At 42.0% G+C, this 27,431-nt stretch overlaps 1 protein-coding gene across 30 annotated transcripts in view; it reads left to right on the forward strand.

Moving 5' to 3' along the window:
- RIMS2 (regulating synaptic membrane exocytosis 2) overlaps positions 1-27,170 on the forward strand; it is a 215,540-nt gene extending 188,370 nt beyond the window's left edge. For 17 of the 30 annotated variants that reach the window (XM_087825331.1, XM_087825334.1, XM_087825335.1 and 14 more), the window contains 5 exons: positions 19,451-19,592; positions 21,723-21,835; positions 22,163-22,264; positions 23,804-23,943; positions 24,366-27,170. In XM_087825331.1, coding sequence (XP_087681457.1) covers positions 19,451-19,592; positions 21,723-21,835; positions 22,163-22,264; positions 23,804-23,943; positions 24,366-24,584 — 716 coding nt within the window. In that variant the 3' untranslated portion in view covers positions 24,585-27,170. Of the gene's footprint in view, positions 1-964; positions 1,201-19,450; positions 19,593-21,722; positions 21,836-22,162; positions 22,265-23,803; positions 23,944-24,365 lie in introns of all 30 variants that reach the window. The other 13 variants (XM_087825325.1, XM_087825324.1, XM_087825330.1 and 10 more) reach the window with 1 other exon arrangement.
- Positions 27,171-27,431: the final 261 nt, after the last annotated feature.

Here is a 27,431-nt window from a genome sequence, read left to right on the forward strand (position 1 = left end):
CAAATTAAAGCAGAAACTGACTTTCTAATACTGAGTCAGAAATTGGTGCTACATAAATGAGACTCCCTATGTCTGCAGATCAGGCCACTTCCTTCACATTTTGGGGGTAGAGGGGCCAGCTGCACAGCCTGCTCCAGATTCTTCCCCCCACTCAGCCTCCTGGGGTGCAGCATCTCAGAGAACCCGGGGCCCTCTCTGCTGCACCATCCACAGCGTTAGTCCCACAGATCACGTGCTCCATTGACTCGTCGATTGCTCTTGACCATTGTTTAGAAAACTGATGATGACTTCTTTCTGTCGAATGCAGGAGGAAAGTCTTTTTTATTTATTTAATTTATTGTTGAAAGGATTACAGATAAACTTACATCAATAAATATGAAATTGTATTATACAACGTGAAATAAGTTATTTTTAATTCAAAGCTAATGGAAACATCAGTCCCTGTTAGAAAATTTAGCTATTTTTAGATAAACCTCAGTAGGTTTTTCGTAAAGGGAAAAAGCTTATTTTAAAAGGCCACTCTTAGCCATGGATGCTGTAATTTTGGCCATTTTTTGTAAACATTCCCACTCGTCCAGTTTCCTTTTGAAGGCAGCGGAGAAGCCCGTGGCAGAGGCCTCTGGAGACGCGGCCTGGTGCTGCGCGCTGCCTTGGGCACACGCTCGCGGGCCAGCCTGCTCCTCGGGAGCCCACCGATGCCAGGGCCCTGGCTTCCTCTGGGCGCAAGCTGCTGTCCTCTCTGACACAGTGACAGTGAAATCATAAGTCTGTCTCCCAGAGTTGCCGTAAGGTTCGCCCTGAGTAGTAAGGCCCATCCTCAACCACTGTATTAGAAACTTTTGAATCCTAACAATATGCCCCATAAATGATGTGCTTTAATGAAACTCCAGATGTTTCCTCTAAAACGCCTTTTGTGTCTTTTCCTTTTTACTCTCTTCACTTGTAACGCTCCGTTGGCCTACAGTGTCTTTACGTCCAAAATGCAAAGCAGACAAATGGGCGTCGCTGGGAGGAACCTGACCAAAAGCACCAGCCTGAGCGGGGACATGTGCTCGCTGGAGAGGAACGATGGCAGCCAGTCGGACACGGCGGCCGGCGCCCCCGACGGCGCCAAGCGGCGCTCCAGCATCGGGGCCAAGGTGGTGGCGATCGTCGGCCTCTCTCGGAAAAGCCGCAGCGCATCTCAGCTCGGCCAGACGGGTAGGCATTGCCCGTTTCTTTTCACTTGACCTTGGAGCTGTCACTCGAGGACATACTCTTTCTCCTAGTCATCTTATTGCGGTCATGTGTGGATGATGGCATGCGCCAGAGGGGAGGGGCACAAGTCAGCTTTTCTGAAAATGTAACAATGACTTTGCTTTTCAGCGATGAACCTGCTTTAAATTAAACCTTAGCCACCGTTCTCGAAATGTTTTTAACGTCTTTCTTCCCTTAGGAAAGGTCAAGCCGTGGCTTCCCTGATTGCAGCTGCTGATCCTCCATAAAGACACTCTGATCTGTGAGATATTTGCTTTCCCGTAGCTCTCGCAAGTTGGAACCAGCCCAATGAATTTTCATTCCCAGCAAGATACGGTGATGCAGAGGACACCTCACGTTCTGTACGGATAATGTATCTTTACCGCTGACAGCCTCACTTCTTTTTCAGTGTGTAAGCAGCAGTTGGCAGCAGCCTCAGTATTGTCACCGCAGTTTTCTTTCCCTATTAAAACTTCCAGCAACAGCATCCTCCAGCAGCAGGGATGGAGGAATTTTCTGCTGACAGGAAAGATGTTCAAAGCTCTGCTAATTTAAAATTCAGTTGCTAAATCACATCTACAAAAATAAATTAGATACAATACTCCTACTCAGAAAAGCCTGTTAGCAATTAAGAAATCTGTGAGTCAAAGCAATGTCTTTTTTCAAATGGGTGTTGATAATTAAACATTAACTCCCTGGTATCTTGAAAATAATAGTATATCTTCTACTTAACTGACAGACAAAAGCATATAATGTGGTGTTTCTTTTACAGCAAATAAATTATAGGCAAACGGATTAAATCTCATTTATGTCTGAATACTAGTGTTCTTATACACAAAAGTCAAGACGTAAATGTGCAACACAAAAGAATTTAAAGAGACATTATTTCCCGGACCCGGCTAATCTTGATTTTACAAACTATAATGGTGATTTTGGAATTTGAGCCCTATGTAATAATATTATATTGAAATAGTTATTTCATGGTATTCCTTATAACCTGGCTGTAAATCACTATATTTAATATGATTGTTATAGGAATTTTTCATTTGGTGTTTCAAAATGTTATTTTGCATTTTAATGTAGAAATAGAAATTTAATTTATGAACATAAAGATCATATTTAAATGATTTTTAATTGCTAATATTTATATAGAATTAACTGTGTTGTGATAATATGATGAATGTTGGCCTTTTTAAATTTTTTTTATATTTCTCTGGTAGAACTTAATTTATTGCACTTTTCTCTTTAAAATTTATAAACATCTGTAAATAAAAACTGCTCTAAAATATAAAGTTTATTAATTAAAAAAAATTAAGAACCTAAAACAAACATTAATAAGACTACAAGTAAGAGACTATGTGGTGTTCAACTAAATAATTGATTCCATTCATTCAGGATTTTAAAATAAATATTGAGCATGTACTGCGTACCAGGCACATGGAGAACAAAGGTGAATAAGAAATCATTTATAACCCGAGTTGCTTATAATCTGGTAGAAGATAGGCACTTAAACAGATTGCCTCGGGTAACATGTCAGTGGTAAAGCTGTAATTGCATAGAATTGTGCTGGGTGCCCAGAGGAAGTCCACCTGATCCAACCTGGAATTTCAGGAATAAATGCCTGGAGGAGATGATACCTGATTTAAGGCCTCAAAGAAGAGTAATTGTTAACCAGGTTTTGGGCAATTTGAAAAGTGTTCCAGGTAGAAACCATAAAAAAATTATAATGAACAAATGCATGGAGGCATGATATGTACAGGAATGATAGGCAGTAGGTAATTTTACTATAAAATGTTGGGCCGAATGTGGCTAGAGATGAGGATAGTAGAGAAGTCAGACCAGATCATGAAGAGTCCTGTAGATCATATTAATTTATAGATTATAGGGAGTTTTAAAAGGTTTTCAATAGAGGATTGATATGGTCAGATTTAATTTTAGGATATAGTTTGCATAGTTTGTAGGATATTCAGGCTGCCATAAATGTATCTAACAAATTTTTTTCACTTTTAAAATTTAATTTTTTCCTCTAACAAATATTTTTAAAGCATCTACCATATGCCAGGAACTATACTAAAGAGAACATGAACAAAAACAGAGAACTTTCTCTTCAAGCATATATTTTAGTGTGGCTACAGTGAAGGAGTAAACTCACGTCAGCATCTGGTAAAGAGTATTTTAGAATAAATTAGCAGAGTAGTACAATAATTCAGATAAGAAATAAGAGCCTGAATGAATCTGAATTAAGCTAACTTAATCATTGTAATAAAGATAGAGAGAGGTGATAGTTTTAAGCCATTTGATTTAGTAACTCTTTGGATATGGGGAGGTGTAAAAGAGAGAATTCTAAGATGATTTTTATATTTCTGGCTTGCATCACTGGGTGGATGGTCATAGTGCAAAGTTTCTTTTGCCATTTAGTGTAACATACTTTCTAGAAAATAGCTCATGGACATCTTTGGGGACCATTCTCCTTACCACAATGATAATAGTGGCAGGAGAAAGAGAAGTGAGGCAATCAAGAGATATTGTAGATCTGTTTTATGCAAATTATATTTACTTCCTATATGCTTTCTTGGGGTCAGTGCAAAGCAGAAATAAAAGTTAATCTTCACAATTTACACTATCTGATTAAAGAACATGTACCAGTTAAGATACAAGCTTTTTTCCTAATATAAAATTTAGAAAAGAATTGTCCAGTCATTAAAAACCATAATTAGCAATAGCACAAATTTGTTCATTTTCGTTTTCACAACGTTACGTGTGTGTATCATCATTGCCATTTCAATGATCAGGAAACTGAGACTCAGAAGAAGTTTCCTCGTGGACAGACACACTCCAGAGCTGGCACCCTTTACATGACCCCACTGTGGTAACAGTATATTTTTATAATTAGTTCTTTTCATATCATAGGAGGAAAAATACTTTCTCTTCAAAATAGAAATTTCTCAGGGAACTACTTTTAATTTAATATAGGTTTTATTTTATTTAATCGGGTGGGACCCGCAGATGTAGATAGCCAAAGGCGGTGTACTGGCCAGCGTGCACTCAGCCTCGTAACTAAGTCACTAAGTCATGAAGAGTGTAATTGTAGGCTGAGATGGACAGTCGAAGGAAAAGAAGTCTTTTAATTTTATTAAAATAAACGCTTTAAGGTTTTTGAGCATCGGCACATAAACAAATGCAGTTTTAAGGTAAAGGCCTTTTTTTGTTGTTGACCCTCACCCAGGCATGTTTTTCCACTGATTTTTTTTTTTTAAGAGAAAGTAGAGGGGCGGGGAGAGAGAGAGAAACCTGGATCTGAGAGAGAGGTGTCGATTGACTGCCTCCCACATGCACCCCGACCTGGGGCTGGGAATGAACCTGCAACCCAGGTACGTGCCCTTGGCTGGAATCAAACCTGGGTGCGTGGGCCAGTGCTCTGACCATGGAGCACGCCGGCCGGGGCGGCAGAGGCCGTTCGCAGTGAAATTCCCGTGCACTCTGAGTAGGTGTATGGAGCTGCGAGGTGCTTTTTACTCAGTGTTATCCTCTTCAGATACCGACTAGGAAGACTTCCAAAGGGACAGTGGCAGGTATTTGTTGGAAATTTAGTAAAACCGTAGCTGAACAGTGTGACATTCTCCCAGGAGTAGTGATAGCTCATTTCTCTGACGTGGAAAAGGTCTGAGTGTTGGCTCCTTGGCCCCTTGGGCTTTGAAAGCTCTTTGGTCTTGGAGACTTTGTAGAATGAAAAACACTGAGGCAGAAGTCATCGCTCCTCTCTGATGCTGCGCTAAGTGGACAGACTCTTCTAACTTTTTAATGTTAGACGAAGTGGGGTTTTAACTGACACTCTTATTCACCACCTTATAACATCTTCACATAACGTCATACTGTTACTCAGTAAATATTTGTTGACTTTCTGCTCCGGGACAGACACCAGCGAGTGTGTTAATTGGGATGCTCCCCATATGCTATTTATGTTTCAATGGGACAGAGAGACAGGCCTGAGCAAATAAAGTGATCATTGGTTGCAGTTACAAAGCTTGATTTGAGAGCCTGTGAGGAGAAGCTAACCTGGTCTGGCCCGTTTTTTCATCCACCCCAGGTCTTGTCGGATACTTTGCACACAAGAGGGTTTTAATAACAAATGCCCTTTGAATGGTATTGCACGTGCTGTCAGGTACCTTTCTGTCTTTGTATCGCTTAAGTATAATCATCATGATTATGCTGGTTTTTCCAGGAAAACATGCAGCAAAAATATTCGCTTTCCTGTTTTTTAATGTTTTATTGCGTAATCTAACTTTCAAAACTTTATTTATGCACATTCCAGCATACACTTTCCACATGTCCTACTGACACTTGCTTCATCTTCTGAATTCTCTTGGCTACAATCATATTTTCTTTTCTTGGAAAGCCGGCAAGTTAAAATTGCATTAATTTTAACTAATTCCGGAAGAATTGGCTCGTTGCAATAGTGATTCATTCTATGCAGACTCAAAGGATGTCTCTCCATTGATTCAGGCTTCCTATGTCCTTCAGTAACATTTTGTAATTTTCATTATATATCTTGACATAGTTGTTAATGTTATTCCTAGGTATTTTGTAACTTGTATTACCATTGGAAATACCGTATTTTTTCTATTACATTTTCTGATTATTTTTAATATTTATTAAAATTATTGATTAAAATAGTTCTTTAAATCTTGTATGAGGGCACCTGACTGACCTCTGATTAATTCTAATACTTTTTTCTCATTAATTGTAGTTCATTTTCCGTTTAGATTTTCTAAATACAACCTCAGCTCTTCTGAAAATAGTTTTCTCTCTTCCCGCAAGTGTACTTTCAGGGAGCAAGACTTGAGATATGTTTAGAAATGATATTGCACTTGTTCCTGCTACTTTAGAAAATGGATCAGAATGACTCCTGCTTTTTAAAAAAGGCAAGAGAAGCAGGGATATTTTTTTCCTTTCCCAACCCAAAATTGGCATTATATCAGTCATGTTGTCAAATAGGCAAGTAAAATTGTTTTCATTTGTACTGTATCCTCTGTCGTTTTTTGAAGCATAAACTTTAATCTGTGATTCATTGCTTTTTAAGGTCACTGTACTGTTTAATGTATTTATATGACATTGGGTCTTTTGCCAATCTAAGATCTATTTCCAGCTATCAATATTTTCAGAAGCATGAACAAGTAAATTTTAAAAATGAATTAACAAAGTGACAGGAACAAGGACAGGGTAATCAGAAGCAATATTTATTAAGGGCTTCTTTGTCTGTTGCATTCTCACTTTTCTCATTTAAATGTGTTTCTGGTTAAAAATGGACACTATCAGACATCATGAAAATGAAATTTAAAAAAAAAATCTAAAGTTGCATTTCCCAAAGTGTGTCCCACAGATCTTTACATGCCAACAGATGTTAAACAGAAAAATGTTGTTTTGTGGTGAAATAAGTATAGAAAATGTGGGTTAAGCAGTTTTAATATGTGGGTTTTTATAAATTGCAGGCCTTCATAAAGTCCTTTGTTGTGTTTATGTGCTTTGTGACTTTTCAAAAGAGAGACTCAATATGTAGTGTCTCCCTGACTCATTTTGACTTAGTAATCTTTTGTCTATGAAGCATATCTTAGAATTAATATTTTTTGGAATACTTTGGAAAATACCTAAACGTCTCCAAATTTAAATTGTAGCATGGGATTTTAAGAAAACAGAGTTAGAAGAAGGAGACAAAACACTTTTCTCTGATTATTCAATTGTATATCTCATCAATATCTGCTTGCATATCTCTGGTTTGCATTTTTCATTGAGTGGATTGACCGAGAACTAAAATGGCCTTCCTCGCTGTTTTAAGTATGGATTCCTGGGACAGTGCTCAACCAACTGAGCCACACTGGCCAGGGCTTAAACTATTATTCGTAAAGGATCTACACTTAACCTTGTCTGTCATCCTAGATAAAAACATAGAGAGAAAACACTATTTGTTATAACTTACTTACCTCCCTCATGCCATCTAAAACAGTACTTTTATTGGATAGCATGAAAGAAGATATCTTGAAAGCTCTCACTGACTGTAGTCCGAAGTCTCTATGCTTTCTCTTTTAATGTCTGTGTTGGGAAGTGTTTCCAAATAGATCAGTGTAGTTTATAGTGGTTATTAGTAGTTGCTATTGAATGCCTTTTTAAAAAAGTTTTATTTTGGTTAATCCTAAAAGATTCAGTAAAATTTTAAAATTTAAATAAATTTTAAGTACTTCTAGAAATCCTTAGTAAATCGAAGATTGATTTGTGGAAATAATAAAGTCAACTGAGACTCATCTACCGCCTTTGAAAAGCACTATTTAGGAACTCTTTTAATATATATGTAAACATATATCATGCTAAGAAGTCAGATTCTAGAAAAAGTTTATTATAGAGAAGAAATAACATTCATGGTCTGTGGAAGAGATTTTGTTTTACTTCTGTAATTATGGGGTATGCTAATAGTACTTACTAGCATCTGTTCTGACTGGTGAGTTATAAAATATTTTCAGTGTGAATCCTGGTTTGTGTGAAGCATAATCGCCTTGATTATATCTTTTTATGCATACGAATAAATGAAAATGTGTCTAAAAATCTTTAGTTACATTTACATTTCATGCCAGGCACCTAATTTCAACTCAGTAACCCCTGAAAATAAAGCATAAAATCTTGCTTAAGCCAGTAATTAATTACATTTCATAGTAAACAAAATCAATGTGTTAACTTGTATGATTTTCCTTCCTGGTCATAGTGGATTGTGCATATAATCTTAATTATCCCTGATTTCTGTAACCTTTTAAAGCTGTCATTTTAAGTCTTCATTTCTTTTCTGATTAGAATGAAGACCAATTTAACATGACTAAATAATACACAGGTTTTTCCAAAGGGCCAAAGGGCATTCATTCTAGGTTTGCCTGGATCGGTGTTATCTGTGGCCCAAAGTCCTGGCAAAATTCACTAATGCAAATAGTAAACATTATGCTAAAAGAGAGCCTTTGACTATATATGTAGAAGTTAAAGAGATTTGTCATTTAAGCTTTAAGTGATGTAATCAACATCTAAAGGTTCACGTTTTTTTGTTTTCTTCCTCACTAAATATCTTCTTAGTTACAGTTATTTCTACCACTCTTTTTAAAATTTTATTTTTCAATTACAGTTTATATTACATATTATTTTGTATTATTTCAAGTTTCAAGTGTACAGCATAGTGGTTAGACAATCATATAGTTTACAAAGTGATCCCCCCAGTATTTCCAGTACCCACCAGGCTCCATACATAGTTATTACAGTGTTGTTGACTCTATTTCTTATGCTGTGCTTTACGTCCCTGGGGCTGTTTTTATAACTAGCAACCTGTACTTCTTAATCCCTTCACCCTTTTCACCCAGCCCCCCAGGCCCTCTCCCCTCTGGCAGCCGCCAGTCTGTTCTCTGTATCTACGGGTCTGTTTCTTTTTACAGGGGTCTGACGTCTAGCATTGCCAGGGCAAGGAGTAGGGGTACAGAAACAGTAGGGGAGATTTAGTAATTCCCTTGTCTGTAGGGCTGATGACCAATGTTACTCCATTCTCAGAACTCCATGGACTCTTCGTGGCATATTTAAGCCTTAATACCTTCTACCACCTACATCTTTCTGTCCTTTTAGACCTCACCTACTCATAGGTTGCTGTTAGGCAGTGCAGAAAGTTTGTCCACATAAGGCCAGATTGCTTTCTTTATATCAGAGAATATTGGATACCCCATCTCCTTGGCCTATTCCAGGATCATCAAGTTAGGATCCAAAAAAGCCCAGCATGATTCCAGCAGTCTGCTGGTGTTCCCAAAGTAGAGGAAAGGCTAGTATTCAAGGGAAAAAATACCTTGAAGGAAAACAGAAGAAAGGACTATTCCCACAGGGAGGTCTGGGGGAAAGAAAAGGGTGGGACAGACTGAGAAATGGAACAAAGCCATATACTCATCTCAACTCTCATGTTAGGTGACTTTAATATGCTCTCTCCGAGGAAATCAAATGGTTGCCTTTGGAGAAAAGGTGATCTGTGCAAAAGTTTTATATGACTCTTGCCTTTTCCTTCACAGACTTAATGAGGCAAACTTTTGCAGAAATGTAAGCATGGAAAATATATGTTCTTGTAAATTTCAAAAGAATTCATGTAGGCCCTTTGTCCTTCAGTGTGCTGTTTGGGATTAGTGCCTCTTCACGGTGAGAATTTCTATTCAGCGCGTACAGTATGAGCAATATAATAATGATAATCTATCGTGTGCTTAAGAATAAAGGAACATAGTGAGGTGACAAGTAAATAGTTTCCTGCTGTTAGTGAAATGTCAATGCAGTTAAAATAGCCTTTGAAAATAAATCTGTAGGTGAAACTGAAGCATTTCAAAGCTGGAGTCTTTTATTCTGTCACTATGTTCAGTTCTAGCATAGAAATGTAACTATTTTTATTTAGATACTTACCTACTTGAAAGCTAAGTCTCTTGCTTTTAACATTAAAAGCAACACATTGTGTATTTCTTGAAGTTTTATTTGGAGGCATGAATCCATTTGTTTGGCTGAAGGTGTTTTTTAATTGAATTATTTTAAATGATGTCAGTAATTAAGGAAGTAAATATAATCGTATTTTAAGTATATTATTTATTGTTTAGGAATCATGGGCTTTTGTAGAAGTAAGACCAGCCACTCTTTAAGCCTTTCCTTTGATAAAGTTTACTTGCTTGAATACAAAACGCTCCTCTCAACAGCAAATACCTTCCAATATCACACATACTTCTTTGTCAGAAGTTCTTATTACTAGACATTGAAATGATACAGAAGGGCTTTTAAAAAGACAACAAAAAAACCTTTTTTATTGTGATATAATTATGAACTCACAGGAAGTTGCAACAATAACAGAATGTCTTGTGTATCCGTCGTCCCTAATAACAGAATGTCTTGTGTATCCGTCGTCCCTCTTCCCTCAGTGGTAATATCTTCTCTATGTACACAGTAGATCTATATTGGTACAATAATGTTAATTATACTACAGACCTTAGATGTGGTGAGTGAATGGGAGGGCAAGTCTAGGAAATTTTCCATAGTTGAGATTTATATGGTAGATTTAGTCACTGTCTTACTCTACTTGGGCTGCATAATGAAATACCATAGACTGGTGGCTTACACAACATGAATTTATTTCTCACAGTTCTGGGGGCTGGGGAGTCCAAGATAAGCTGCTTTGGATCCCTGGTGAGGGCTCTCTTCCTGGCTTACAGACAGCTGCCTTCTTGATACATCCTCTAACTAGGGGGTGGGTGGGGAGAGAGTTCTTTTCCTTTTCTTATAAGGGCACTGATACTGCCGTTTTAATTTGTATAGTCATGGGGATGTAAGGCACAGCGTAGGAATATAATCAATAATATTGTAATAACAGTGTCAGGTGGGTACTAGACTTATCTGGGGACCACTTTGTAAGTTATGTAAATGTCTAACCACTATGCTTTACACCTGTAATTAATGTAATGTTGAATGCCAACTATAATGAAAATTTTATTTAATAAAAAAGTTTCTATTCTCTGAATGAAAGCAATATGCTATGAAAAAGTGCTCCATAGCATTCCTGGTTCTATCAGTGTTCTATTGAAATGCTGATGTTTTAGGTAGGTGAGTAATAAACAAAAAATTGAACTGAGAGGGAGTTGCAGGAGTGTTGATGAGAAAAGACAGAAAAACAGGCAAAAACATGGGATGATCCTGTGTAAGCAACTGAAAGTTGTTATTATGTGATGGCAATTTTATTTGTACTGAAAGTTTACTAATTTTGATAAAGCTTTGAGAGAATTATTACTTGTATGAATTTTTGTATGTTCTAAATTCTGATGTCCGAAGGCCAAAATCATTAACATACCTAGAAAGCCCTGTGCGATCTGTCCCCACCTCAGCCTCTTTGTCTCTCTGATCTCCTTTCCTTCTCACTCGGCTACCCTGGCCTCTTTGCTGTACCAAGGACACATCAAGATGTCACACCTTAGGGCCACTGCACTGGAGGTTCTCTGTGCCTCATACTCGCTCTGTTCCTCACATGTCTGAATGGCGGACTTCCTCCTGAAACCTCCATTCAAATGTAGTCAGCGACAGCCTTTTAAATTGCAGACTGTCCCATACCCCTTAACTAACTTTTTCCCATTTGCATTTCTCCTCCTTTTGACACTATATAATTTACTGATTTGTTGTGTGTCTCCCCCTACTAGAATGTAAGCTTCCAGCAGTTTTTTTTCCACTTTGCTCACTGTTGTGTCCTAAGTGTTTGCACAGGTACCTGGCATATACTAGGAGCTTAATTAATATTAATTGAATAAGTGTTTGAATTTCAGTAGAGCCAGCAAAGAACTTGGACATATATACTACTCAGGAAATGCTTATTGTATGAAAGCCGTTTTAGATTGTGTGATTTGCATTTTACAGACTTTGAATTCCTCTATTACGCATACCCAGCAATCCAGCTGTGACATGGTTAGGACTGGAGGCATTGAGGCATTGTACCCCGAGCTGCCACCGCCCTAAGTAGGAAACCGAGTGATGAGTGGCGTGGCTAACGTGACAAAAACTGGGGCAGTCTTCTGACTCCTATTAAAATGGAATTACCGATGCTTTACGTCCTGGGGTAGAGATTGGCAGTTTTCAGAATGGGACATGTTATTTCACTTATAAACTGTTTTCTCTCTGGTATGTCTGTGTTGCTTCCAAACTTATGTTAAGATGTTATCTTTAATTTAGATGTTAAAGCCTTACAGAGTTTATCGTCATTCTTAGCAACAATAGGTAGCAGATTATTTAATTTGGAGAGAGAAGGCATTAAAAATTCGTGACGTTAAAGCAAAGTTGATAAACATCATAGTACTTTTTATTGATGGTGTCTTTTCAGGCTCTTGGGATTGTTTTACAAAACTTTCCCCCCCTATTGACTTTTCACCCTTTTAATAAAGGAAAGGTAATGAGAGCTCTACTTGTAGGCTTTCGTGGAACTTGTTAAAAACTGGGAAACCTCCGTGTAGTGACGGGGGGACATGTGCTGTATTTGTGGTCGGTGCGCAGGGCGCGTTGATGTCTGCGAACCTGCGGGAGGGGAAGCCCTGGAGCGTGCCTGCGCCGTCACCCACCCGCGCCGCCTGCCGCCGCTGCACCGATGAACCCCGTCCTCCGGCCGCGGCGCGCGGGCGGGGAGCGGCGGCCCCCGGGCGCCCCGGGCACAGCGGCCCGGGGCCTGCGCCCAGCGCGGCAGCTCGGGAGCGGTCGCCGCCTCCCCGCGGCTGCTGATTGGCGGGCGCGGCGTCGGCGCCTCCGCGAGCGGCGGGCGGCGGGACTCCAGCAGCCACGCCGCCGGGACCCTCGGCGCCCTCGCGGCCACAGCGCGGACTTTCCCCGCTTCGACCCGCTCGTCTCAGCCGCTCCCCGGCCAGAGGAGGTCCCCGCAGCCCAGGGGCCCAGGGCCGGTCCCGGCCGGGCCCGGGAGGCGGGGCCCGACCCCAGGGTCGCGCGGCCCCGTCCCGGACCCCGAAGCGCAGCGGTCGCCGCGCCCAGCCGCCAAGACGCCTCGCATCTTGTACCGCGGGAAAAGCGCGTCTTCGTCCAAGATGGGCCGGCAGGGCCCGGGGGGCGCCGGCGCCGCGGGGCGCTCCATGCAGCGCTCGCAGAGCCGGAGCAGCCTCTCCGCCTCCTTCGAGGCGCTGGCCGGCTACTTTCCCTGCATGAACTCCCTGCAGGAGGAGGAAGGTGAGGCTGCAGTTGGTGTACAGCTCGGTCCGGACAGTCGGTGGTCGGAGGGGCGGCGGGGAGAGCGCACCGTAAGGAGCCGTGTCCCGCCCCCTCGGGTCTCCGGGACGGTGCCGGGCGAGCGGCCCCGGGCGCGCCAGCCTCGCCGGGCAGCTGGGCCCCGGGGGCCTGGAGAGCTGCGGGGGCCGGGCGGGCTGCGCGCTCCCGGGAGCTGCCTGCCCGGTGCGGGGTACGCTGGTGGGGGCAGGCGGCTCTGTGTGGGTACCGCCGGCCTGGTGGGTAGCCCCGAGGGCGGAATCGCCCCCAGATTAAAGGTAGCCGCCAGACGTTGGAACAGGAGTCTGCGCTGGACGCTCAGACCCGGCTGAGGATGGCCAGGCGCGCTGGGCGGGCGGACGCCGGCTCCGGGGCGCAGCGCCCCGAGTCACCGCTGGTGCTGGAGCGATGCCTTTATGATCAAGCTGATGAGACTAACAGGGAAGGCGACTCGCTGTTTTAAACTTTCACCAAGTGGTTTCAACTCCTCCATAAAGTTTTGAATAACACAACATCTGTTCTCTTTTTAAAGAACTTCGCTGTGAGATTTAACAACTAACATTAAAAATATAATTTGTAAATCAGAGTAAGAATTGCTGAATGAGAGCATCCCAACATTATCGATATGCTAGTTGTAAATCGTGTTCATCTTTACCCGTATATACAGAGAAGGTTAGCTATCATCCTGCAAACCCTGTTACTGTATTGTATATAATAGGATTTATTTTGCTTTTTTTCCTGTGACCATTAATGACTTCTTATTGGAAAATCTGTAGTGAGTCCTGATTTGGAGGAAACTACCTGCTCTAAGAACAGGTAGAAATAAAGTTTTCCCCAATGGGGAGCAGGGAAGTGAAAGACGGGCATGAATACTGTGTCTGAAAGTGGTCTTCGGAGTTAGCTAGCTAGAGCTATCCATGTTTCTTCCAGCTTCCTGTTGCAATATCAGTTTGCTATTGATACATACAGGTGTAATCTTAGGGTACTTCCCAAAACATTTAAAATTTTTGTACTAATCCTTTGCTGTTCTTGTCTGCACATTTGTATTTCACTCATTTTCTGTAATTAAGTGTTTAAAAGTTTAGGAAATGTAAACATGTCAAGAATTTAGAAGATCAAATTAGGTGAATGAATGATTATAATTGCAGCTAAAAATGTCAGTGTTTATTATTAGCCAGGACTGTTCAAAGAACTTGATGCGTATTTACTCTCTTAGGCCCACAACAGCCTTATGAGGCAGTACACACTTTTATTACCCCATTTCACAGAAGAGAAAATTGAGAGATTCAGAAATTTGCCCAAGGTCACCCAGATAATAGGTACCAGTTACCTTTGAACATGGACAGTCAACAATGCAAACTTTGGGCTACACTAGATTATTATTTACACATACTTGGCTACAACCACATACCTGGTAAGTGGTAAAGCTAGAACTCGCACCCAGATGTGCCCGAAAATGCATATTTAAAGAAAACACATTATTGTAGACTCATTTCTCAGTTTTTATTTTTATACCAGCTCATCAGTCTTGAGTTTACTGCAGTTAAACTATCATTCTTCCTTAAGCTGTAACGAGAATCATTGGATTTACAAAGTACAATTCTAAAAGCCTTTTTTTGAGAAAAGAGAAGCTTATATAAATGTGAAGGTTTTCAGAATTAAAGATACATTCGTTTAACCGCAGCTCCTACAGACTAATCCCAAAGGAAATCCCTACAACTACACATGGATAGATTGGAACAGATTTCTGTTCCATATTATGGCTTCTTGAGTTGCCAAGACAAAATGTTCCATAAGGAAGCCGGCATTTAAAAAGTGGAACATATAGTTTTTTACAGGTAACTGGAGAGGAGGCACTTCCCACAAATGAGAGATCTTTCCACTGAGTTATGTCGTTTTACAGCCAAGAGAAGAAACTTTCTTTTTTGATTTTTGCAGTATTTCTACCACCCCTGAAAGTCCTGAGATTTTTTTTTTAGGGTATTTCAACATACCCTGCAGGGTTGTAAAAGTTAGAAATCACTAGCCTGGAGCAGTGCTTCTCCACAGTTTTTTTCAGTGAGACATCCACACAGGACACATGACAGTCCACGGGGATAACGTACTCTCACAAGCTGACTTAGGAATATGTTGTTATTGTAACTGTGAAACCCATTCTGATTTACAAAGAAAAGTAAACCCATTGCAACAGGTGAAACACACTGGTTGAGAGCCACCTGTCTAACGAGAGAAGTGGTCTAGTAACCAGTGTGATTTGACTAAATTAACTGATCAGCTCAGCAAGCCAGGCTGCTTTTAAAGCTAGTCTGTTTTTTGGCTTTTCAGAAAAAGTACAATCGCTAAATACTATCAAATGTACGGTCTTCAGCTCCCTATTCTCGTTTCATTCTTGCACAGTGCGTCCAGACACTACCTTTCTGCAAAAGAAGTGCCAAGGAGTTTATTGAGAGACCGTGTTCTTTTCATGCAGATATGTTTATTGAGGTTATTTTATGAGACAGGAGATTTTGGAATTAAAGAAAATAAAAGAAGTAACAGTTTCACTCAGAGCGCTTATCATATGTTACCTCTAATGGAAGATTCAGGATCGTTCACTGCCAAGTGTCCAGACAGGACCCTTACAGTAATTTGAAACTTTACTACAATAAAGTCAAGTTAAACCCCAATTTGCTTTCACCCTTCAGTAATGGATTCAGAACTCGTAATGGGGACGAGCTTTCCCATGGCGACGTCTTGTACGTAGTATATAATGACTTAGGAAAGAAAGCCACCCAGAAGTTGACGCAGCAGCATCCCGTCGCCTCCAGAGACTGTGGTTTGCTGGGAATGCTCCCTGCTGGGCTTGCGTGGGCCCTTATTGGTCACGCCCGGTCATTCTGTGTCTGTTCTGTCTCCCGCTGTGACGGTGTTTGATCGGAGAGGAGGGGAGTTTACCTAATGCTATGGGTATATAATACGGAGCGGTTGGAGAAGCTAACATAAAAATGATAGTATCAGTTCTGGTTTTGTAGTATCATTTCTTAAGATTTAGATTTTGCCTGGTGAGACTAAAACAATGAAAGGACTGTTCATTTTAGCTATTTCAGTGATCGGTTTTCCCTTAACAACTCCTGTAAATAAGGGACCAGGGTGGTAACATATCAGTGAAATAGGCCAGATGTCATACAAAAGGGAAAAGCAAGACTCCGAAAAACTGGAGGAAGCTGTCCCAGCCACAGAGGAATGGTCGACACTCAGCTCTAGGTAATTGAGGCCAAATTGAATGTCAGCCCAGGCAAGTCTGTGATTTTTTTTTTTCCCCCTAAGAAGCTATAAATCTGGACATTACTTAAAATTTTTAAATTTTAAAGTGTTGGCACCTAAATGAAAAAATTTCAACATTATTTGGACCAGACGAAACGTACCTATTGACCACATATGTGGAACTTCTATCAAGGAACTGCTTCCTTCTCAACTTTTCTCAGTTTTCCTTCTTTCCCATCCTCACTGTCACCTTGATAGTTGAGGACCACATGGGCTCACCTTTGAAATCATCCAAGAGTCTCACAATGTGCTCTCTCTACATTCTGGATCTCCCCACTCCTACCTTCATCGCCTCTGTATCGATTCCCTTAAACAACGTCTTGATCTTGACACCACTCTTCTGAAAACTTCACTGAGTTCCCGTCTCCCACTAAATAAAGCCTTTAGCTTGACATTCAAAGCCTAACAGTTTGGTTCTTACCCACAGATAGCTTCCCTGCCTTCTTAGGCCCTTGGAAACCCAGTAGATGAATGAAACTCAGCCTCCTTGCTCTTTCCCTTCAAGCTCCTGTTCATGCCGTTCTTTCTATTCCTCCACTGCGGTACGTGCATGTCTGGTTGCCCTTCAGGCTAGGAACGTTGCCCCAAATCATACTGCAGAACTGGCCCTGCCACTTCCCCTTGGCACGGACATCCCTGCGTGCTCCAGGGCCAGCATTGACCTTAGTCACCACACACGGCTGTAGGACCGCCCCTGGGAATGGTACATTGTGGCCACTGTGCCCCTTAGAATGGGAGTCCATGGTGCCTCTGCTGCTTTGCTTCAGTGGCTTCAGATTCAGAGTTGGCAAGACCCCGCTTATTTATACACAGTTTTCTTCCTGCAAGTTTAGGGTAATTTTACATTATTTCAGTCATTTAAAAAAGAATTTGTATAGCATTTTGCAGTTTTCAGAACTCTTCTACACAGACTGTGGCACCTGATCCTTAATCATCACACTCATTAAATGCCACTGCGTGTCATATATTCTGTGATGTAGGCTAAATATGATCTTGAGTCTGTGCAAAAGAACTCAGCTTAGAACCATAAATTACCTGCCTGCTCAGAGTTTGAAAATGGTCACATAGACACTTCAACTCGTATTATCTGGTTTCTTGTTTTTGTTTCTTTACCCAAAATTAAACCAACCACTCATAGCATTTAATAGTTACATCAATGTGGTATTTTTAAATCTGGAATAATTTGTGCACCTTGTAAGTTTGTCTGTCTTCATGATAATAACTATTTTAGGAGACTAGGCCAGTTCTCTTGAACAAAACCCCATGTTCTGTGTTTGTCTGATTGTATGTGTGTGTGTGTGTGTGTGATTGTTGCTCTGTCTTCTGTATTTTTGGAAACTAGAAGTGGGTCCCAAAAGCCTGATGAGAAACGGGGTGTATGTTTTTGTTCGGGACACCTCGACAGGAAGCTCGTGTGATTGCCCCACGACTAGTGCTGCTGAGTTTGACCGCTTGATTGAGATGGAGAGAGCCAGGTCGCCCAGGGCGAAAGTGTGTTTTCCTTTAACAAATAGAACTAATCTGTGGGGTGATTTTTTGGTTCATATGAATATCTAATGATGTTAGCATCCATCGATGTGCCTTGTTTGAACCATTTATTCCGTTGGGGGTTACAAATTGGTAATTTTAAATTTCATTTGCTCCTTTTGCGTTTCTTAACGTAACATTCCCCTGTAAAGAAGAGCTTTCTCATTCACGGGGGATGCTTTGTATCATCTTAAGCCCATATCAGTACAACATGTTTATTACCAATTATCTAAAATAGCAGCCTTAGATTATGGAACTGAGCTGGAAATGAGTCATCACTTTTATATATACTTTTTAAAGCATTTTGATGTACATTAAAGTTGGAAGTGGAGAACAGGTGAAATTTAAAGCAGTGTTTCAAATGGTGAACAAATATTATAAGGGGCCTGGTAAAAGGAATTTCAACCAGTCACTGGAAATATCAGCAAATATTTATTGATCTAGAATGAAATTATTAATACCAGACACTAAAAGAGCTGATTGACTCCCCAAAATGCTAATGATGTACATGGTTAATGTGGATAGATGCACAGACCTGACCAGAAGTAAATTATTACAGATACTTTAGACGGTCACCCTGTTGTTCCAGCTTCAGTAGTCCCTCAGCTCCACGTCCCTGCGTGCAAGGCCCTCTGCAATTTGGGCTCAGTTTCTGGTCTGACGCACCCCCCCATCACTGCTCCGTATGTTTTAGCTGTTGGCACCACCCCTCAACTGCACGTGCTCACTCCTGTCTTCATACCTTTGTGCACGCGCTTTCTCTGGGCCAAAGCTCTCTCTCCTTGCTTCTTCTGGGGTCCCAATGGGCCCATTTTGCAAGCTCAGCTCAAATTCCACCCCTTCTGGAGGATGCTCGTCCTTCCTGACCTCTCAGCGCTTCTTACCTCTGTCACACCTGTGTTACCTGACTCGGTTTCCCATTTGATCTTCTAATTGGCTTCTATAAGTAAACTCATAGCCAAACTGCTGAAGATCCTTGAGGACATGACTATTCATGACCAAAAGTGAAAAAGCCCTTTCCCACGGCTTTGCTGGGTTTTGTGCTCCTGTGGGACTCTCTCTGAGAGTTCCCAACAGATGTGAACGTGCCATCAGCGGGGCTCCCTCCTTCGTGTAGCGCTCTGCCGTCTAGGGTCCATCACCCAGCAAGCACGGGTTTTCATGCGAAAGCCAAGGCTGGAACTGAGCATTACTCACCACCTGCTCTTTGGAAATAGTGCGAAAGCCGAGTTCTTCTATGACAAAAAGCAAGGGAAAAGAGAAAGACATATAAATTAGCCTTGCATTTAAATAGTACAATAAAAACAGAGCGTATTTTATTTTCCGTAGGTTGAACTTTTTGGGTCCTTTTGTTACCACTTTGAACACTGTTTTAAATGGAATTGAAACAATGCTATTTTGTGCTTCTTGAAGATTTTGAGAAAATCTTCGTCCCATTCAACAAGACGTTGTTTGAAATACCCTTTCTCTCTGTTTCCTTAATAAGAGCCCTTTGTGTTCGCGCAGCTCTTTTCCTCTGAGGACCTCCAAGCGTTGGCTGCTATTTTCTGTCACCAGGTGGTGATGACAAAGCTATCACCCCTTTTGTTCTCTGTCTGTGCAGAAGCGGGAGGTAAAAAGCTGCGGAGCACTGTGCAGAGAAGCACAGAAACGGGCCTGGCCGTGGAAATGAGGAACTGGATGACCCGCCAGGCCAGCCGGGAGTCCACCGACGGCAGCATGAACAGCTACAGCTCCGAAGGAAAGTGAGTGAGGCCGGGGTGCTGCGCCCTCCCCGCCCGCGGCCGGCTTCTCGGCCCCCCTCCGCCCTGCAGCGCGTCACTGGCTGGCTTGCTGTGGGGAGAGCTTGGCTCACCTGCCGCTGAGAAATGTGACACGTCTGGTTTTATATCAAGGGAACTCGGTCTGGGGGCAAAATGTTTTGCTCCAATGGCAAGATGCCAACACGTGGCTTTCATGGCATGTGCAAATGAAAATTTGCCCTCTCTTGAAATAATACACCTAAAAGCACAAAAGTAATAAGCATTCATGCCACACAGTGTGAACAGTGCTAACGTTACAAGCCTTTGCTCTAAGAGTCATTACTGCAAAGTGCAGAATACTGATGCATCCTCGGTTCCATGCAGGAGCCGCAGTTCAGCCAGATGTGGTAGCCGAATGCCGCAGAGATTGGGGAGCCCTCCCTACATGTGGTTATCATGCAGCTTCCCCTAATTAGCAACTGCAGACTAGTTGCTGATATAAATGGCATTAAGAGAGGAAAGTGGGGTTTGCTGAGTTCACTCTGTCATCCCCATGGAAGTATCAGATGTTTAGACCACACGTATGTGGCCGGGTCACAGACGTGAGGCCATAGGCGCTGCCCACAGAGCGCTGTTCATGATATGCTCTAAGGATCATTTGTCCAGAACGATTGTATAAGTAGATGTCTGGCTTGCCTGCATTTATAAAGAAGGTTATGTGGGATACTTAGGGAAACATTGAAATGTTTGGATTAACTGTATATTTGGGTACTAAGGCTGGGAAAAGACATAGATTTGATTTTAACCAAAGATGCATCGAAAGATGGGAAATCAAGTAAAAAGCAAATGTGCACGGAGCACTCTTCATTGTGAAGCACAATGCCAGGTATGTCGGGGACATCACAGGTTTACACTGTGGACCACACTTCAGATGCTCATAGTCTTGTTGGAGAAATGGGAGGAATACTCATAAATTCATTCAACAAACAGAGCCTAGCTAGAACTTCCGTTGTTCTGGGCTCTGTGCTGTGAGCCGGGGATATGAGCCATACAAGGGAGCCAAAACCAGTGGATGGTTAAGACCATGGGCTTTAGAATCATACGGGCCTAATCTGTTTGTTGGCACTACAGAAACATGGATGAGTTTCTAGGCTTCATAAACATATTTTCCCATGGTTCTGGAGGCTGGAAATCCAAGACCAAGGTGTGAGCGGGGTTGATTTCCCCTGAGGCCTCTCCTTGCCTTGCCGGTGACCCCCTTCTCACGAGTCCTCACGTGGTCTCCCCTCTGTGGGTGCACATCCCTGGTGCGCATCCCAAGGGAACGAAGATTCAGAAATGATAAGAGGTCAAAGGATCGAGCTCTCAGTGTTTAGTGGCAGAACTAGCGAAGGAGATGGAGGCAAAGTGGCCAAAAAGGAAAACCAGGACACTAGAGAGTCGGGGGGGCGGGGGGGGGGAGCATGGAAAAAGGGTTTCAAGGAAGCAGCAGGGATCAAATGATGCGAAGTTAAATTAGTTTTCACTAACAGAGCATTAGTGGTTCCATTTACCAGTGCGGCTACTAGTTAACCTTGATCAGGGAAGTGTCAGTGGACTGGAGAAAATAAAGCGAGGAAGAGAGCGAGGGAAACCGTATTCGCGTTTCGAGGGGGAACGAGAGGGAAGAAGTTGAAGACAGCATGTGGGCAGAACTCGTTCGGGGGCTTTTGGGAGAGAAGTGGGGTGGTGGCTGGAGAGAGGAGCGGGGCAAGGGAAGGGAATTTTTTTTAAGGTGGAAAAAATAACGGTACGTTTGCTGGTGGGAGTGATCGAATAAAGTTCCTTCATCTATACAATGGGTTAAATAATAGGACCTGTCTCCCAGTGCAGCCTAGACGATTACATATGATGATGCCGGTTCTGGAGTGAGTGTATGGAGTGCTCTTGATAGAAATCATAGTCCATGTCCTCCAGACAATGAAGAAAAAGACATAGAAGCCTGCAGTCCAGTGTGACAGCTGCTTCTGGTGACATACGTGGGCTGCTAGAGAGTAAGGGGGAGACCGTGGGATCCAATGGACGTAAGTGGCAAAGTAGTGGTACCATGGAGACAGAGGTTGAGGGTTTAATCCCATGTTATTTTGCTTTTAGTCTGATTTTCCCTGGTGTCCGCTTGGCCTCTGACAGCCAGTTCAGCGATTTTCTGGATGGCCTTGGCCCTGCCCAGCTAGTGGGACGTCAGACTCTGGCGACACCTGCAATGGGTAAGAATTTCTGTCACATGATTCTGTTGATTTTCTTTTAGATTGTTTACAATCACATTCTTTAATTTCCTGGGGGTTTTAACAGTATTATCTGGAGGGATGAATATTTTATATTTGAGCAATTAAAAAAATCTTCAGTTAATTTTTTTCCATTCGGTTTATATGCTTTTTAAAGTGAGATGCCACTGATAAGATTTTAAATGTGTATGAATTAAGGAAAGGAAATGGGAAATGATGGAATGATGTCAGGCCAAGGCCTGGGGCACAGCGTTTTTTCCTGCTGCATTTCTGTATTAATTCTGTCTGTTTCCTCCTCATGTACCACAGGTGACATTCAGGTAGGAATGATGGACAAAAAGGGACAGTTGGAGGTCGAGATCATTCGGGCCCGCGGCCTCGTCGTGAAACCAGGTTCCAAGACACTGCCAGGTAAAAGCAGAAGAGATTCTTCTCCTGTCGCCCATAACCCACATCCTGCAGTTCAGGGACGTCGCTTTCATTAGCTGCTGAGAACTTTGTTTAGGTGATCGAGGATGCGACCATGAGCCACTTAGTTGTGTGTTTATCCTGAGTGGGCGTCAGCGAGGGTGGCAGCATGGGGACAATGACACTGTTAGGTAAGTTCATACACAGGCGTAGAAACCACTGCAAAATAAGAACTCCCACACTCAGGTCATTCATTGTGTACGTGTCCGTAAGTAGTTCTTTTTCTCGTTAGCTGGTGTTTTGTGCTATTCTTCGATTTATCTGGAGCTTTGAAATTCTCCTTGGGAATCCTTAAGGTTCTGGAATTAGAATAAAAATAGGTACAGGCCCCAAGGTAGCATAAGGCTGTGTATGCAGGACATTCTCATGGTAAGACTTCCACTTCCTGTAGTGTGTAAAGAAAACGAGGCATCACGATACATTTTTATCACGATGCCACCTATTTCGTGCCGAAGGTGTGTTCTGAGGTGCTTGTCACGTCGACAGGGCCCAGGACTCCGGGTGTACTGTGCACAGATGTGTGCCAGCAGATCTGAGGCGCAGAACAGCTGCTGAGGATTTGAAACGTGGTTTCTCACCTCAGCACCTCCCTGGCTGCTTGTGATTTTTGAATATCTTAACATTTCCATCCTTGTGGAAATTCCAAGTTATAATGTACGTGACCTGCTGTACAGCTTTGCACTGGTGATGAAGGCAGGTGTGTTTGTGCAGGTCCTTGCAGTGGTGATGAAGGCAGGTGTGTTTGTGCAGGTCCTTGCAGTGGTGATGAAGGCAGGTGTGTTTATGCAGGTCCTTGCAGTGGTGATCAGGGCAGGTGTTTATATGGGTCTTGGAGCTCGTCTACCCACTGCCCTGTAAAGTATAAAACAATTTCTACATGCATGAAATGCTTTCCTGAAGAAAGAGTCTGCCAGATAAATCTCAAGCTATGGAATTCATAATTAGTTGCCTGTTCCCAGCTAATGTGGACATATTACACAAAACCTCACCCTTGCCATGTACCCATGCGCCAGAAAATAAATCTTTTGTATTTATTAAACAAATTTACCGTCCAAAAAAAATATCCTTTTGAGTGATATGATAAGTGATTTGTGGGGATGGGTGAGTAAAACAGTACAGATTAAAGCATGTTTAATTAGATAAAGTACTGACACATGACAGAGGAAGGCATCTCCCTTGACTATGTTATGGACTAGAAACTTTTCACCTTATTTAACGCCATGTCCAAATCTGTATAACCAGCTGATGGCAAGTTAGTAACCAATTCAGCGTCTGTGCCAACATTGCCTAAAACTGCCGGAAAAGCGAGCTGATAGATATCTATTGTTTACCTAATGACTTTGCCATAATGTGGAAAGGCCAGTGACTCTGGGTTGCTGGCTCGTCCTGACCAAGGCTAACCTGATACAGATGCCACCCGTGGGTTGGGTATTTCATAATCACAGCGCATCACTTAACTCTCCTCTCATTTTCTCTCCCAAGCACCGTATGTAAAGGTGTATCTATTGGACAATGGAGTCTGCGTAGCCAAAAAGAAAACCAAAGTGGCACGAAAAACGCTGGAACCCCTGTACCAGCAGCTATTATCCTTCGAAGAAAGTCCCCAAGGAAAGGTTTTGCAGGTATTTACTGGATTGTTTATCCCTTACATAAGAAGGCGCTCTCATGGAGTGAAGCCTTGTCTCCAACATCTTTACCTACCACAGTCTTTTCTGTTGCTCACACCCGAAGTTCTTGGGAAACTTCAGAGCAGTGGCCAGAGCTGTGAAGCTGTAGACACCGTTGGTTCCTTTAATGGAGTGTAGACTAGCAAACCCCCATCACACACAAACGCCACTCTCCCTGGACCACTTACGGTCTTCACGCTTCCTGGTTTTCCTAATATACCTTTGGATCCTAGCAATGAAAGACAGTGGTCCCAGTGGTCGCTGTAGCTACTCAACGTGACCATTGATGTCGGCACATTACCCGGACGTGTTTTAGTTTGCAGGTTTTCACAAACACGATTATGCTGACATTGCTTTCTTTTCTGCTTTGCCCACAGATCATTGTCTGGGGAGATTATGGCCGCATGGATCACAAATCTTTCATGGGAGTGGCCCAGATACTTTTAGATGAACTGGAGCTATCCAATATGGTGATCGGCTGGTTCAAACTCTTCCCCACCTCCTCCCTAGTAGATCCAACCTTGGCCCCTCTGACAAGAAGAGCTTCCCAATCATCTCTGGAAAGTTCCACCGGACCTTCTTACTCTCGTTCATAGCAGCTGTAAAACTGTTGTCATAGCAACCAGCGTTACAAAAAAAAATCACAGGTCGCTCACCCTGGTAACACTGCATGCTTAATGTTGTGTCTTCTGAGCCTGTTTCTAGGGATGCAGCGCGATCCTGTGTTCTCAGAGGAAGTCGCACACATTGTGCCCTAAAGAAGGCCCTCAGGCGAAAGAGCGGAGCTGCGGAGCACTGTCGGGTTTGGAGGTCAGCAGCACTCAAATTCCGGTTCGATCTGAAGCCATGGATTAATCTCAAAGAGTCAGTTTCATGCAACAAAAGCCCTTTTCAATGGCGCCTTTATATTTTTATGGTTCCTTTTTCTCATCTCTCTGACCCCGGAGCCCTGCTATGCCACAGAGATGGAGCGACACAGCCACTAAGCCATGTCACAAGCCGAGGCGTGAAGTCCTAGGAAGCATCAGGTGAAAAGCAGGAGACCAAAGCGGTGGCCCAGGCAAAACGTCCCCCGGCCGGCGGCCAGGAGCGGCCGGCCCAGCGCCCGTCGCTCGCTCCTGCCCGATGCGCTGGGCCCCGGGAGACGACGTCCTGTGGCTGCACTGTACTGAGTGAAATTAAAGAAACCTCTTTGCATGGACACAGATTAGCTGAATACTTAAATTATTTTCTTGGGGCTGCAACTTGCAAAAAAAAAAAAAAAAAAAGAATAAAAATCAGCCATTTTCAACAATTTATATTATTTTTAAAAATAAATTTCACTAGTGCATGGTTTTAAAAGGGGGAGAGAATGCAACAGGGTGATACAAAGACACACCATGTTTATTCTTTAACCATAGTCTGTGTTTTGGCAGACACTACAAATGAAAATACTTTCTAGAAGATACTTAAAATTCTCTTTCTGTGACAGATAAGCATCCGCTCAGTTTCTTTCCGTGTTAAACGTATAAATCTGTCAACGTTCAGTGTGTGCAGATTGTTCATGTCCCCCTTCTCCTCGCCTCTCTGCTTCTCTCTCTTTTAATCTTTTATTTCCTTTCTCCTACCAGAGTGAACATGAGTTCCAAAAATTACAGATTTTTCACCTGATACTCTCTTGTACCCCGTGTTTGATTCAGAGCTGTAGATGCCTCTGAATTTATGAATTTCTCAAGGGAAAAAAAATTTAAGAGCTTTATTTCAAGCATGTTGAAAAGGGTTTTGCAACATGACTTGGGAGTACATTGAAGTGAGTCAGCATGTGTTTGATGAAGGTCTTTGAACTTTTGCCATCTATTGTACAGCGCATGGTAATTTTATTTTCACCTTCCAAGTTTCATTTACAGGAAGATTCTCAAATCACGCGGCCATTGTATGAATTTGTTTTTAGCACCAGCATTATTCATACAGGGGTTAAAGCATTATTTCTAGAAGGTCTTCGGTTTCGTTTTTTTTAATTACAGCAATTTCTTTAGCCAGTTTCCACTTACTGTGTGAATAGAAACATGGCTAAGAGTTTGGAGCCCTGAAACACAGGGCTGTTTATTAATTCAGTTTTCTGTAGTAAAGTTCAGTTTTTCACAAATTATATTTCTAAAGAACTATAGTAAACATGAATTTGCAACAGATAATTTTAAAGCTCCAGTTTTTAGGCGACTCAAAGAAAGTCAGTCTGCCTATTAATAGTTCTTTGGTGCCATCACCAAAAGTCCACACACAAACGCCCAGAGTCAAACCCCTGCCTTTGATTTTTAGACAGTTGTTATTACATTGGGTGGTGCTGCAAAATCAGATTTCTCTGAAGTCCCCGTGTAGAGGAGAAGTCACTGGTTAATGTAATAATCCACCCATACTCTCTGTTTCTTTGCGTACACTCATAACACATTCTTTTAGGTTGATTTAATTTCTTGTAATAACTTTTGAAATCCACATCCATACTATTTCTTTAAGGCCACGCACAACAAAAATTGCTTCTTTTTTTTTCTTTCCCCTTTTTAAATTCAGTGGTGACCATTTAAAACTATCATGCTTGATATGGTGCAAAAGTTAAAATGAGTATCACTAAAAATGCCTTCTCTTTATGTGGTGCAATATGAAATACACCGAGACTGTGTCTTGACATTCTGAGATGCGTGATGGCCCTGGGTAGAGTTGTTCAAAGAGTAAAAGCTTTACCGAAATAATTTAGACACGTGTGTACCAGCAACAATTGGTTTAATAGACCTATAGTGTCTATACTCCCCCTTAGGATAAACGTTTACCATTTTCCTGATACTAAGAGGCAGTCACATAATCTTTTGTGTATATTCCTATATAAATTATTTCTAATTTTAATAAGAAGGACATGACTGTGTGGGATATTTGTATATGTCATTATGCAGTATTTATTTAAAAGTTGGTGTATTTTTTTTTTTTTTTTTTTTTAATTTTCACGTCTGCACCTCGAATTGTGGTTTAGTATGTAAATAGCACTATTCCAGTGACCATTGCTGCCCTGTATATAGTATGTTTTAAAACTAAAGGGAATTCCAGTTGGGGGAAGTTAAAGGGGCAGATCAGTCCTGTAAAGAACACCAACTAATGTAAATCAAATTCATTCTGGTGATGGTATTTAACACTTTAAATAAAACATTTTCTTTACAGACGTTGTATGCATGGCTTTCTCTGGTTTCTCTTCTCCCGACACCCCCAAGCGTGCTTCTGCTCCTTCCCTGAACTCCCATCATTTGGAGACAACAAAATGATCTTTCTACGTCTCCCAGCAGAAGCTGGTCTTAGCAAGTGCCCCTCAGTAGAGCAGCTCTTTAGATTTCTGCTCACATCCTTAGAAGTTGCTAATTTTAAAAAATGGTGGTGATTCCATCTGGGGGTGCTTTCTGATTAAATGACTCAGCAGCTCGCAG

This window comes from Miniopterus natalensis, chromosome 16 (genome assembly GCF_054644295.1).
Source record: "Miniopterus natalensis isolate mMinNat1 chromosome 16, mMinNat1.hap1, whole genome shotgun sequence".
Taxonomy (NCBI): Eukaryota; Metazoa; Chordata; class Mammalia; order Chiroptera; family Miniopteridae; genus Miniopterus; species Miniopterus natalensis.